Source organism: Anopheles funestus, chromosome 2RL (genome assembly GCF_943734845.2).
Source record: "Anopheles funestus chromosome 2RL, idAnoFuneDA-416_04, whole genome shotgun sequence".
NCBI lineage: Eukaryota > Metazoa > Arthropoda > Insecta > Diptera > Culicidae > Anopheles > Anopheles funestus.
In genome coordinates, this window is record NC_064598.1 from 15,737,483 (window position 1) to 15,750,766 (window position 13,284).

The 13,284-nt window shown below is 48.4% G+C and overlaps 1 protein-coding gene across 12 annotated transcripts in view; it reads right to left on the reverse strand.

The window, feature by feature from the left end:
• The window catches only part of LOC125764903 (homeobox protein prospero), a 159,886-nt gene that overhangs the window by 45,248 nt on the left and 101,354 nt on the right, over nucleotides 1–13,284 (reverse strand). For 7 of the 12 annotated variants that reach the window (XM_049429598.1, XM_049429595.1, XM_049429599.1 and 4 more), the window contains 2 exons: nucleotides 7,285–12,619; nucleotides 6,409–6,588 (listed from right to left, as the gene is read on the reverse strand). In XM_049429598.1, the coding sequence (XP_049285555.1) occupies nucleotides 6,409–6,588; nucleotides 7,285–12,239 (5,135 nt within the window). In that variant the 5' untranslated portion in view covers nucleotides 12,240–12,619. The remainder of the gene's footprint in view (nucleotides 1–6,408; nucleotides 6,589–7,284; nucleotides 12,620–13,284) is intronic. The other 5 variants (XM_049429602.1, XM_049429601.1, XM_049429604.1 and 2 more) reach the window with 5 other exon arrangements.

Consider the following 13,284-nt stretch of genomic DNA (forward strand, 5'->3'; position numbering starts at 1 on the left):
CAACCTAAAAAACCTAATGCGGCGGAAATGTGACATTTAAACACTAGCGAAAAATGCATATGGAAAATATGATCGTGAGGTTTGACGGGGGTTTTTTTGTCTAGTCTTCATTCACGGTGAAGCCATCAAAAATTCATTCCGACAAACTCCGAATGCACGAATTGGCAAATTTACATCCGCACTAGTACCAATCCGGAGTTATTGTACTGAGCGTTTGCGACAAGATAGCGTATACCTGAGAGAACTCGACCCAACCACTGCCACATGCATCATTCTCCAATGTCCAACGTCCGATGGTTTGACATCGCGAATGTTACATACGGTGCTAGACGCAAGCACATCATCTCCACCGCCCAAGGATAATCATTAGTGGGCGATCCTTGGGTGCGAAAGAATCTGTAAAGCGGCCTGATGCGATAGAAAGTGGAAAATGATGAGGAGCTGGACGGATAAAAAAACCTCCATCACACTGGCATGAGTGGCTAAACAGACCATTTACAAAAGCCTAGTGGGCCGCAGTAAACTCCGAGGACTCCGGATGATGGGGGGGCGAGGTCCTGGAACGCTTTGTTTATTCTTCTTCTTTTGCTCAATTTCCCTCTCACCAGCGAAGGGAGAGATTAACTCTAGAAAGGCAAAAGAAAATTTAACCATTTTGTTCACCGTTGTTTACCGTTGTTCTTAGTTACCTGAATTAATAGGAATAATTAATAGCACATGCATTGGGACGCTTTTGTGGACGGTGATATTCACCACCGTACGACCTTAACTGGTGGTTAAGATTTAAAAATTTAAAAAAAGGAAAAACGTTAAACATGTAACTGACGTTTTTTTTTTTGTTTGCTGTCGGTGTACAATACCCGTATGATGTACTCCAATAGTTGGTCGTTTTCTCACGTTATTTCTTCCGAGCAATATCCCTCTTGCAAGACGCAAGAAATCCGTTTTGCCTTCCCTACGTTAGTTTGGAATTGTAGTTTTTAAAATACCCTCTGCACTACAAGTTCCCAACGGTCAAAATCAGCGAAGCGCTAATTTTTCCATTTGCTACCAAAAGCTGGTTTTGTGTTGTGTTCTTCTTACTTCTTCATTCTACAATATTCCCATGCACGCATATGGAACTGAAAAAGAAACAAACGGCTGCCGGTGGTAGATGGGAAATAATCAACCCTACACACACGCACACGGCGTTTTCTCTTACTGTCCCAACCGAAAATCGATCGTTAGCGTAGTGGAAAAATTAAAAGCCACCAAAAACGGTAACGCTTTCCCTTTTGATAAACTTCTCCGCCGTAAGGGTAAGACGTTCCAACGGTTAGTAACGTTCTAAGGAAGGGAATTCACACTGCATTTTACCTTCACTAGAGAGAAAAAAAAGCTTTAATAAGAAAGGTGGAAGAAGTGACAACAGAAGACGAATAACGATCATTTCCCCCTATGCTTTTTTTATTTTGTTTTGCGGTACACATTCCATCGAGTGAAAAATCGAAACAATATCGCACACGGTCACCGGGGAATATTTAAATGCCCTTCTGATTCCACTTTCATTTCCCGTGTTTTGTGACTGTGTGCGTGTTTGTGCCCTTTAGCACAAAGGGTAAGAAGTTTCTGCATTTTTGGAAGACGACGTTTACGACTTCTGAAAGTGACTTGCTGATGATAATTGCCAGTTTGTGAGAAAGCGACAAACCCACCAAGATCAACCCTAAGGAGAAGAATAGAAGGTCCGAAAAGAGAGAGAGCGAGAGAGAATCTTTTGTGTTGTAAGGAGGGAAAAATGGTACCGAACCGTTTGGTTGTAAACTTCCGGAGCAAAATCTTCGAGAAAAAGGAGGGAGAAATAAAAGAAGATCAGTAAGGCACATTGCAAGACGTCTTGTTGCAGGCACACGAACGTCTTAGGGTTGGATCTTTAAGATGCAAGCTGCTACGATTTGCAACCGAAACGAACACAATCCGGTACACAAGACCCGATGGGATAAAAGGCACCAGGATCGTTCGGTTTCTTTCTACCCTTATGGCTTAGGTGCTTACGCTTTTAGGTTTTTGTGTGACTCGGTCAGCTCTGGTTGAAAGCAGATGCAGATCCTTCTTATTCCCGCCAAAAACTCGACCACGGTTGGCATCCTCACGTCCGTAAGCTAGGTAGCTACACAGCCCGCATGCCGATGATCACCAGGTAACGAAGAATGTGAAATGGCAAGCAAATCTGCGATGCGATTATCCTTAAAAGCGCTTTTGCTCATAATTTTAATGATCATACTTAATGTTTCAAGATGTACCTGTTGGCGAACAGGCTCAGAACATAACCATGCAAGGTGCCGTCTTGCAAAATGGGGAAATTGATGCAAATATCAACAAGGTTTACATAAATAAACTTATCATTCTTGGTGATTAACGAAAGAAGAGCAATAAAACTCGCCAGCGATTACGTTTTCTGTCCATTAACTTGGGGCTATTTCTTTACCCAAGGATTTTCCAATATGTCTTAGCGGAGTTTTTAAGCCAATCTCACAACTTTTAAAATTTGTTCCCCTTGCTGCATGCTCAAACAAAACTTTCTAGTCCAAAAGAAGCAGAGCTAGAAATCCTTCACCGGCAACCGGCCTGTTCGCGCCTCGGCAAACTCTTTACATTTGCTTTGCTTTTGTCTTCCCTTCCTAATTAGCAAAATTACATTAATTAAGCAATTTTTAATTAGACTCCTTCGTTTTGGCTTTTTGTTTCATTCGTTTGCATCTTTTTTCTTTTGCATCACGAATGCCAACCAGCCCATGCTCCATACCAAAGGGTCCACCTTGTGTGGAGAAGAAGCACACAAAAAAAAGCATTAAAAACACAAGATGCACTGTTCTGCAAAACGAGCTCTACTGCCGGCGAAGGGTTTTTTTTCTCTTCTTTCTTCAACGCAAGTGCACTGTCGCTATTTTGCAAAACCGTCGCTCGACACACACAAACCATCTTCTGGTTCACGGGGACTGTTTTGCACTGTTCTCGTGCATCACTTGCTTCTCGAGCGGCCGGTGAAGCACCAACGAGCTTTTCCGTCTACGGTAAGAAAGTCGGTGGGCGTTCTTTTTATCCTCTTTTTGCGGGGGGCGGGAGAGGAAGTTGGAAGTTTGCTGGTAGTCAGCTTTCTCCCCGAACCGTCGTTGATAGCAGAAGCATTAAGTACGTCAAAATGGACCGGTGAAGCATCTTTGCAATGGCGCCCATTTTTGTTTTTTGTTTGATCCTATTTTATATAAAATAAGCAGATCTTACGCTTAGTGCCACTGCTGTAGTAGTGGTTCGAAGAAAAAGTACTATTCTTGCATCGTTTGGGTAAATGTAGTTGATATAAATAAAATGTCATTTTATAATCCTTTACATAACATAAATTATGTACTTCACTTGCTAGCTTCTTAACAAAAAAAACTCTGCTTCTCATGTTTTTTTTAAATAACAATTTCCAAAAAACTAATCTAATACAACTTGCAATAGAATTTGAATGACAAAAATAATCACTCGCCATACGTTTGATCCCACAAAAAAAGAAGGGAAAATACACACAACGCCTGTAGGCAAATAAAATCCCCACCCTAGATTTAGTAGCATTATTTGGTTGTATTTCATGTGCTTAGATGTCCATACAGGGTCTGTGTACATGATATAAAGTTTATAAAGAGAGGCCAGCATACCAGTCGAAGTATGATTGAAGTGTGAGTTGGCGTTTTTGCATCCGCTGGCCGTAGAAAATCAACCAATGTTAGTTGATCTATTCTATTTATTTCGCACTGTACATAGGATAAAACTACATCCGCTTTCCATGCCCCACCCGACCTGCACCGGACGCAGGGGGTTCTCCTTCATCATCAGGACACATCAGCGCACCGGGGAAAAAAACTGGTCCACACGCACAGTCAAAACTTCGAAAATGCAATAACACGCTGCTTTTTGCGTCGCTCCATGAGCGCATTCGTGCGCATCTGCGTGTCACGGGTTGCGTGAGTCTGCTCCAAATAGAGCTGACCAGCGGATGTATCGCATTTTATGTACATGTGCGCTCACAAATCATTCGCCCAATTTTGGAATCTCCCCCAATTCCACCGAAATACCAACCACACACACACATGCACGTGTCCGATGGTTTGTGCTCAAAATGCATCTCCACACCGTGTGCATATCCTGAATGCACTAGCGATGGGTGGCTCATTGGACCATATTTTGGGTGGGTTTTGTTGCGTTGCACATCGAAACGAAACGTGGGCCCGGGTTATTGCCGGACACATGGAGCCGGTGCACAAGTCCGTGCACAATTCTAATGACATTGCACAAAGTGCATCTATTGGATGCAACTCTCTGCCTAAAATCCATCCACACAAACGAATTTTGTACATCCGCTCCAGAAGCGAAATATACACAACACCTACGTTCGTGTGTGTGTGTTTTTGGGGATGAGTGTTATGTACATTTGGTGCGGATGCACATTCGGCCCTTTGGTTTTTTTGGTGATCCTGTATACTGTCCGAGTAATGCTTGAAGGCTGGTCCGCTTTCGGGTTTTAGTGCTGGATATAAAAGAGTGGCGAGTGGCTATGAGGATGGAGATTTTGATAGAGGTTATGTATGTGCATGTACTGCAAATGCATCCAAATGCATTCACCTATGCACACGCACAATTTCGCTACAAGCCTTCCCTTCCTTCTGCCTCGCCTGCCGGACAAACTCCCAAACCGTGACAAAGCAGACATAACAACAAATGCTATTAATTCTAACCGAATATGGGTGCAATTTATTCTCGTGCGTAGATATACGCATGGTTTTTGGGGAATCACATAACAGCCCTAGGTGGTCACCATTCTCTGATTCTTTCCCGCACGCATTCCCGCACAGGGTATGGGTACAGGGAATAGTTTTGACTACCAAATAAAATGGTTTTAGATATTTTTGAACGACTCCTACCACTTCGTTGGGTTTCCAACCAGGAATGCAGTATATACATGAGGGTTATTTTTTTAAATTCCACTAAAATTCATTACAGAGATTAGCAAGTAAAGCAGAGGCATTCGGGAAAAGTGCTACCCAACATAATCGGACAAAGGTTAAATGTCCCAAAGAGAAGTGTTGTGGAGTTGATCTGTCAAGCGTGAGATAGAACAGAGCAATCCTTAATGGTATACAAAAAAAAGTATAATAAATTGTCTGTTGTATCACGATCATCACAAAATCAGTATGATGGATAGTGCACGGAACACACATCCCTCTTCATGCTAATTCGGTCCAGTCCTGGGACATAGTATCAGGATCCCTCGGCGCATTCGCTATATAAGCACCGTAAAACATAGGTGTACAGAGACATGGAAGCCATATTAGTTTTTGATGATCGATTTTCGCGAAAACCGTCCCTGCAGCTTACCCAATCGAATAGCTACCCCAGTCTAGCCAGCAGTAATACATGATCCCTCCCCCATCCCTCACTGCATCGATTGATAGTGTATCCGAATAATTTATGGCCCGAAACCGAGCTCAGCTTTGGAAAGAGAGCTAAAGCTAAAAACCTTACTCCGCACCGCTGGACGCACTGGACGCTCCCAACGCGCCGCAACGTTGCTTATTCATGTGGAAATTCCACAGTTAAACAGTGCCGAACGAAAGCTATCCCGCCCCTCACGTGTGCTCACGTTCGTCACCCCAAAAAAGTCCTAGTCTGCACATGGAATGGAAACACTTTGGGGACAGAATTGCGGTACAACACTAAGTAAATTTGCATTCGATCAATTACTGTGCGGAAACAATGATACCTTCTTTTTCTAGCTCCGTTTTGCACCGTAATGCACAACGTTTCTGATTGTCCGGACACAGTCGCAAATAGTATGATCAGTTCTGTTTGGTTTGTGGGATATATTGTTTGGGGTTTCCGTTACCCGCTCCCCCACAAATGACTGATACGAAGCGACTTTCAATATTAGACAAACGAGAGCGTAGTTATTGCACTTGCCGAGTGTGAGGAAACTTTATGGGATGAGATTGAAGTCAAACGAAGTTATTTGGTCAACGTTTTTTAGTAATTTCCTTTTTAGCTTCAAGCTTCCTAAAGCCATTGTCATGCAAAAGTGGTACATTTAATAATAATTAATTTGTGAATAATAGATTAATCCCTCTTTGCGACCTCGCTACGATTGCTCTGCTGCCGGCAGAGACATTTTTCACTCCGTTCCCATGTATCATCCTTTCTACTTCCGGAAGAATATGTCCAATCAAACACAACCCATTTCCGGTGGTGTTTCTCCACACGTGCCTAGGTGCAATTAGCTGTTTGTCGCACGTAAAGGGGTTCAGTTTCATCCGACTCCCTTCGGAACGAGATCCGCTCTAGAATTGTGCTATAAATAACAATAAAAAAATTGGGCTTTGGTACATCACTTACCTGAAATTGGAGAACCACTTGACCAGTTGGGCGGTGTTATTCTTGTTGAACTTGATGTCTGGGAAGTACATCTTCAGCACGGCTGAACTTGGGTACCGTACCCAGAAGAACATCAGCTTCGCCTTGCGCAGGTGCATCGGCGTCAGGGTTGACGAGTTCACCGGAGTTAAGGATTGGTTACTGGGTTTTGTTTATGAAATTGGTGCATTGATTTGTTGATTAATGACAAGACAGTTTGTATCACCAGTGCTACACCTCATTGCCTCATTGCGAAAGACCTAAAGTACGGAAAATTCCCAATTACAAGGGGTTGTGCGAATCAGATTTCGATATCTTGATATCGACCTGACCGCTCAGGGAAAGGGAAACTATAAAAGTGACCATTTCGAAGAATGCCCTTGCGGACTAGGATTAGGAAAGGTAAGGAAAGAAAATCCGCTCCCACGATGGCGTAAATCTGATTAAGACACGTCGTTCTCCCTTTTTTTCTATCATTCTAGCCATGTCTAGGTCTATCGCTGTGCTTATACTACACAGTCCTAATAGAAGCATTGTAAATCTTTTAATGTATTTAAACATTCGCAATGGACACGCGTCATTGGGGGAATACAGTCTAAGGTACAAAGTATTTGACTAACAGTGCGAATGGCGATTTTGCAACCATCGCTCAATATCCACCCAGGGAAATAGGATTTAGCGAACCAAAACCTAAAGGTTTTAAAGGTAAAGGTAAAACTTCACCTGCACATGGCCACGGCACAAAGGTGTAAGTTACAGGAAAACGGCCATACCGATTACCGTCTTGTACGGGGGCCTTTCGCAACGGAGGCAGAAGCGTAGATGGTGCATTGATATAAAAGGATTTCGAATTCTTACGCTGCAATGGAAGGATCAAAAAGTTGTAGATTTGAAAAGGATATAGTAGGTTCCATTCCGTTGAAGGAAATATCAGCGGAGGTGCAGTCCGAGTTGCGATCGTTGACATCCATCGACGCTCTGATATGTCCGTAGTCCGGTGAGTTGCCATGATGGGCTGCCAGCAGGGCCGGATGTAGCATCGTTGGCGGGTGGGGTAGTGGCGGGGAATCGCGCGGATCCAGCATGCCATTGATACCGGGCGGGCTTGACGACACCTTCATGTGGTGGAACTGCGACGGCTGCGGACCGTGCGGGCCACCGTGCGGACCGTGCGGATTAAAGAAGGGGCTGTAGGGCGAAAAGACTTGCGACTCGTGCAGCGATGGGTTCGGAATCGCAACCGAGGTAGGCAGTGAGACGGGCAGCATCGACGAGGCAGCCCCATGGAAGGACGACCTCGGCGATTTGCAATCCGTTGGGGTTGTCGGACCGGTCGGTTGTACCGTACCGGCCGACTGGCTGTTAAACTGGGAAGGTTGCGTTTGTTGCTGCTGTTGCTGCTGGGCTGGGGTCGTTTGCTGCGCTGCAACCTGAGACTGGGACTGCTGTTGCTGTCCTTGCCCACTCAGGGTGTTATTGTTTTTGCTACAGCTGTTGTTGTTATTATTGTTGCTGCTGTTGTTGCTCCCCAGACCGTTCCCATGGCAGTTGTTGGCTGCCCCCATTGGAAGTTGCTGCTGTTGTTGCGATTGTTGCTGCTGTTGCTGCGACTGCTGCTGCTGCGATGGCGGCTGCTGCTGCTGTTGTTGAGATTGTTGTGAATCAACTTGCACCTGATTCGAGGACGGAATAATGCCATCCTGAGCAAGAATTCTACTCACTGTTCGTGGTGTAATGCGCGTGTCGGTCACCTTATGTCGCTTCTTTTTCGGCGTCACCACAAGGCTGAGCGCCTCGTTCTGCTCGGGATTGTGTTCGCGGGGTTCCGGTGGTGGCAGACAGAATGGATTCACCTGGGTCGGCGTCCCGAGGGCCTGGTTCATCGAGTTGTAGAGCGCCGCCGCCGCAACCGGATTGATGTTCTGTGGCGTTTTCGATGTTTGGAACATAGCTGTAGAAGGAGAAGGACGTACATGAGGAGGCATACCGATCGAGTTCATACTGGCCGCCGCAGCTGCGAGCTGTTGCTGCTGCTGCTGTTGTTGCTGGCCACCCTTCGGGTCGTGTGCCGAACCCGCAGCCGGTACGTGCATGGCGGGCATTGCCGGCATCGCGGGAAAGGAACTCCCGTTTAACCGTGGTCCGGCACAACCGTTAACGTTCGCTAACGGTGGCTGCTGCTGGACGCAGTTACCGGTGGGTGCGGACATACCCACCACGCTGGGGGCCATCGGTAGGGGTGCGTTGTTAAGACTAGGTGTACTTAGCATAGGTGCATTACCTGATTGACTGGCGCCCATACTACCGTTGCGGTCCGGCTGGCTTATCTTGGTGCGCGGTGACTTGCGGTCCAGTAGCTGCGAAGCCATCAGCAGATCCTTGTTTAGCTGCTCGGCCGCAGCAGCCGCTGCTTCCGACTGCTTGCCTAGAAATCGTCGCTGGTGCACAAACCTCGTCACGATCGAATCGACCAGATTCGACAGCGATGCTGTAATCTCCGTCTTCAGCACGTCCGCCAGACCCTCCAGATCGGTACCGGACATGGGACCAACGGAGGTGGCGCTCGAGCGCATCATGTTCAAGCGGTTCGTCAAATCGGACGGAATGGATGATCCCTTCGGCAGTGAAGGGATGTGACCACCCATCGATGTCGATGCTACATGATTTGCCGCCTGCGGCACTGTTTGCATTGGGACGTGTGTTGGCGAAAGTTGTTGCGATTGCACTGGTGGATGTGGTTGCTGCTGCTGCTGCTGCTGCTGGGCGGCAGAGAGCGGCGGTAGCTGTGCATTCGTCGGCATCGGCTGCACTAATCCACAGGATTGCTGGGACGGCTGTGGATGCGGCGGCGAATGTTGCTGGTGCTGCGTCTGTGGATGTTGAACAGGCGATTGTAACAGTGCCTGGGAAGTTTGATTTTGTGCTTGAGGTTGCTGCTGGTGCGGCATAGTTACCTGCGATTGTATTACCTGTGATGCGCCACTGCCGGAATTCCGGTCCGGCAAAAGTGCTGGATGTTGCTGCTGCTGCTGCTGCGATTGCGGCATAATCTGCTGCTGTTGCTGCTGGGCTTGCTGATGTTGAATCGATTGCTGCTGCTGCTGCTGCTGTTGCTGCTGGAGCAACTGTTGATTGGAAGCCTGCAGATTCCGTTCCACTTGTTCCGCTTTCACTAGCCGCGCTTCCTGCTCGAGAAACAGTTTCTGGTACATGGCCGCAGCGTTACTCATCTGCTGGCTGTGCTGGGGCGTTTGCTGCTGACCGATGGTTTCGTGCGGCATTGCTGCCGCAGCGACCGCCGCTTGCTGCATGTGTTGCAGAAACGGATGCGTGCCATTGAAGCCACCCGTCTGTAGCGGGTGCGTCGTGGGCAGCGCATTGTGCAGCTTAGCCGACATCATCTTGCTCATCATCTGGAGCATGCTGGAGGCATCGGCTGCCGCTGCCGCTGCTGCTGCGGCGGCCGCCGCATTCGACTGACCCTTCGACCCAGCCACATCCTTAACCGGTGTCGAAGCCGATAGGTGAGGCTTCTCCGGCGATAGGTCCGGTGCACTCACGTCATCCTCCATGATGTCGCTCGAGGAACTGTCGTCTACCACCTCCTGCGTGGTATCCGACTGTTGCTCCATGCGCGAGCACAATTGCACATACTTCTGCTGCATCTCGGCCAGCTGTTCCTGCATCGAGCGTAGCTGCGACTTAAGTACGTCCTTTTCCACCCGCTTCTGATGAATGTGCGGTGTCGTGACCGTTTCCACCAGATCATCATCATCGTCGGTCGTTGTCGGATCGGTTACCGGTGTGGAGGTATTGTTCGCTGCCGCTGCCGCTGCTGCGGCCGCTGCACTACTGCTCAGCATGAAGTTCTGCAACGTGAGCCCAAGATTAAGGCCGGCCGCTGCCGCTGCTGCGTACCGTTCGGCCGCACTATTATCGTGCTGCTGCGGATGGTACAGTTTGCGCTTTTTGCAACCGTTCACCTGTGGCTGGGACAGGATCGCGGGACTAGCGCGCATCGATGACACAATGTTTTCCACCCGCGCACGCTTCATGTTAAGCGCTTCCGGTTCGGCACGACCCGGCACAATGCCACTGCCCGGCGTGGGCGTTCGCTCGTCCCGATCCTTATCGTCGAGACAGCAATCGTCCAGATCCATCATCTCCTGCTTCGCGATAAGCCCACCGGGACTGGCGCCACCGGTTGAGGATGACGGCGAAGGTACGGTTTCGTCCACCTCGTCCGGTAGCGATGCCACCAGCTCATCGATCACATCACTCTTCTCCTGCTTCGGATTGATCGTTTCCACCGGTACACCGGCACTGCCACCATTCGCTAAGCGGCAAACGTCCGCGGACGTTCCCAGCAAATCATCACATTTCGTACTATCACTAGCGCCGTGGGTCGCTTTCGCATTTTGATTATTGCCGTTTGCCGCCCGGTGCTTGGCGGACGAAGCACCCGTACCACTGGACGCACCCTTGGACGCACCCACCTCACTCGTATCACTCAGCTCGCACCCGTTCACGATCGTGCCGAGACTGTTCTCACTAACTTTGCTCACGTCGAAGATCGCGTTGCTGTGGTTGTTGTTCTTGCTACCGATCACATTGTTGTTGTCCGGCGATAGCCGACCGCCGTGCTGCTGGCCACTCTGGTTGCTCTGGATCGTCGCGCGCAGCTCGTGATCGAGAGCCATCAGGTCCTTCTTGCCCTGCAAGATATTGCGCAACATGTGGTGCGCCAGCTCGCTCGTGGCTGGTGGTGTTGTAGAGTCACCGTCAAGGTCTATAACACCACCGAGCCCGTTGCTGCACGAACCGTCCACTGCACTGTTGTTGTTGCCGGCGGTCACATTCCTGCTGCCCGGCTTGGCCGCACTCACTGCTGCACTGCCGTCGCCACCGGCCGCACCGCTGCCACCATTGTTCTCACCGTTGGTATTTGCAAGCGCATTGCTGCTGCTGTTGCTACTGTTGCTGCTGCTGCTGCTAGTGCTGCTGCTGCTGCTACTACTGTTGCTGCTCGTACTACTCGAGCTGCTGCTGCGCCGGTTCGAACCCATCGTCACATCCGACACCGACACTGTTGCACTATTGTTCTTGCCACACTTAGCACTTTTCGCACTGTCGCTAGTGCCGCTATTATGGTTGCTGTTCGGGTTGGGATTGTTGCTGCCAGTATGATTACTGGCGCTCGTATTATTATTGTTCGTGTTGGTATTGTTGTTGTTGTTGTTGTTATTCAGGCTCGTCACACTTTCGAAGCCGAGCTTGGTGGCGTTCAACACGCCGCCACTCGCACCGTTCACACCACTGTCTGCCGTAATAAGTCCGCAATCGCCACTACTTACGCCGTTGTTGATGCTGCCGGCCACACTGCTGATACTGGCCGCGGCAGCCTCGATCGCCGATAGCATGCTAATCGTATCCGGATCGGTTGCGTCCTGGGCCTGCTTCACTTGTCTGCCGAGCAGTTCGTTAAGCATCTTGCTAGCGGCCGCCGGTCCGTAACCGCCGGGACCGAATAGTCCGCTGAAATGTTGCTGCTGCGCCTGGCTAAAAATAGCCCCGTATAGACCACTGCTCATGAAGGACGGCCGCGAACTGAAGCTGGGTATCGAGGAGTAGCTGTTTCTTGGCTCGCCCGCGTCTACACGCTGTCTGCTTCGCTTGCTGTTGCTGTTGCTCCCGTTGCTGCTGTTGCTGTTACTGCCGTTACTGCTGATCGTCACTGTGTTGGTAGGGTTGTTCTTTAGCAACTTATCGACGTACAAACCGAAAGAATCAGAGTCTTCCTCCGATGACATCATAAGCAGGGAGCCTGCAGTTCACGAACACGACGGCGACGGCGACGACGGCAACAGCGTTGACGAGGACGACGTCGTGGATGCGGTGGACGATGGTGTTGGTGGTGGCGGTGGCAGCGGTGCCAACGACGACGACGACGACGAAGATAACTTCCCCTGAAAATTGGACCGCTTTCCAGCAGGTGGGGGAACCGTTCCCCGCCCCGATGCCAGCGTCGTCACGCACACTACCAGCGGTTCGTGTCACTGTAAGCGCGTGGTCTTTTTTCTCCGCACGGTTTTTCCTTAGCGTCGTCTTTTTCGAACAGCTGCACGAGCAGCCCCCTCCAATATCCGAACGGTCGCTTAACCCGGCCTTAGCTTTCCCCTTCCATGGCATGGACCTGCGGCAGCATAACGAAGGTGTACGGAACGGAACCGGGAACAGCATCAAACGAAAGCATAAAAACAGAGAAAAAAACCGAACAGCAAAAACACGAACGAAAGAAACGAGAGAGAAAAAGAAGGAGAGTTAGTTATGTTATTTTATGCTTTTATGCTGCTAGCAAAGCGGTGATGGTGATTATGCTGGTTTTCGTGTGTAGAAAGAAACTGGCAAAGTACCGGCAAACCAAGAGCACAGCAGAAGCACACGAACGCTACCCTTTTTCTACGGTTTTTGTGGAAGGATCGAGCCACGGACTTCTTCAATAGATCAAACACGTTACATTGAGTTACATGGAGGTTCATTAGTTTTTCCGTACGATCATGTGTGATCATTCTTTTTATTCTATGCTTGAACTAAGAACTTTTTTAAGACATATTATTTACATTTTTTTTTAATCAAAAACCACTTCTAAAATAATTTTGATTTAATACGTTTTAAAGTTCATTTTACAAAGAAGACTTGGAAAATTCAAAGAGCAACTACATTATAATTATTAAATCCCAAAAATTAACATCATTTCAAGGAAGTGTACAAGTCAAAAAGACTTCTCCGGTAGTTTTAGTGTAAAGATTCTGTAAAGTCTGTTTAACGCTACAAACGTTTTGATGACGATATGGCGCT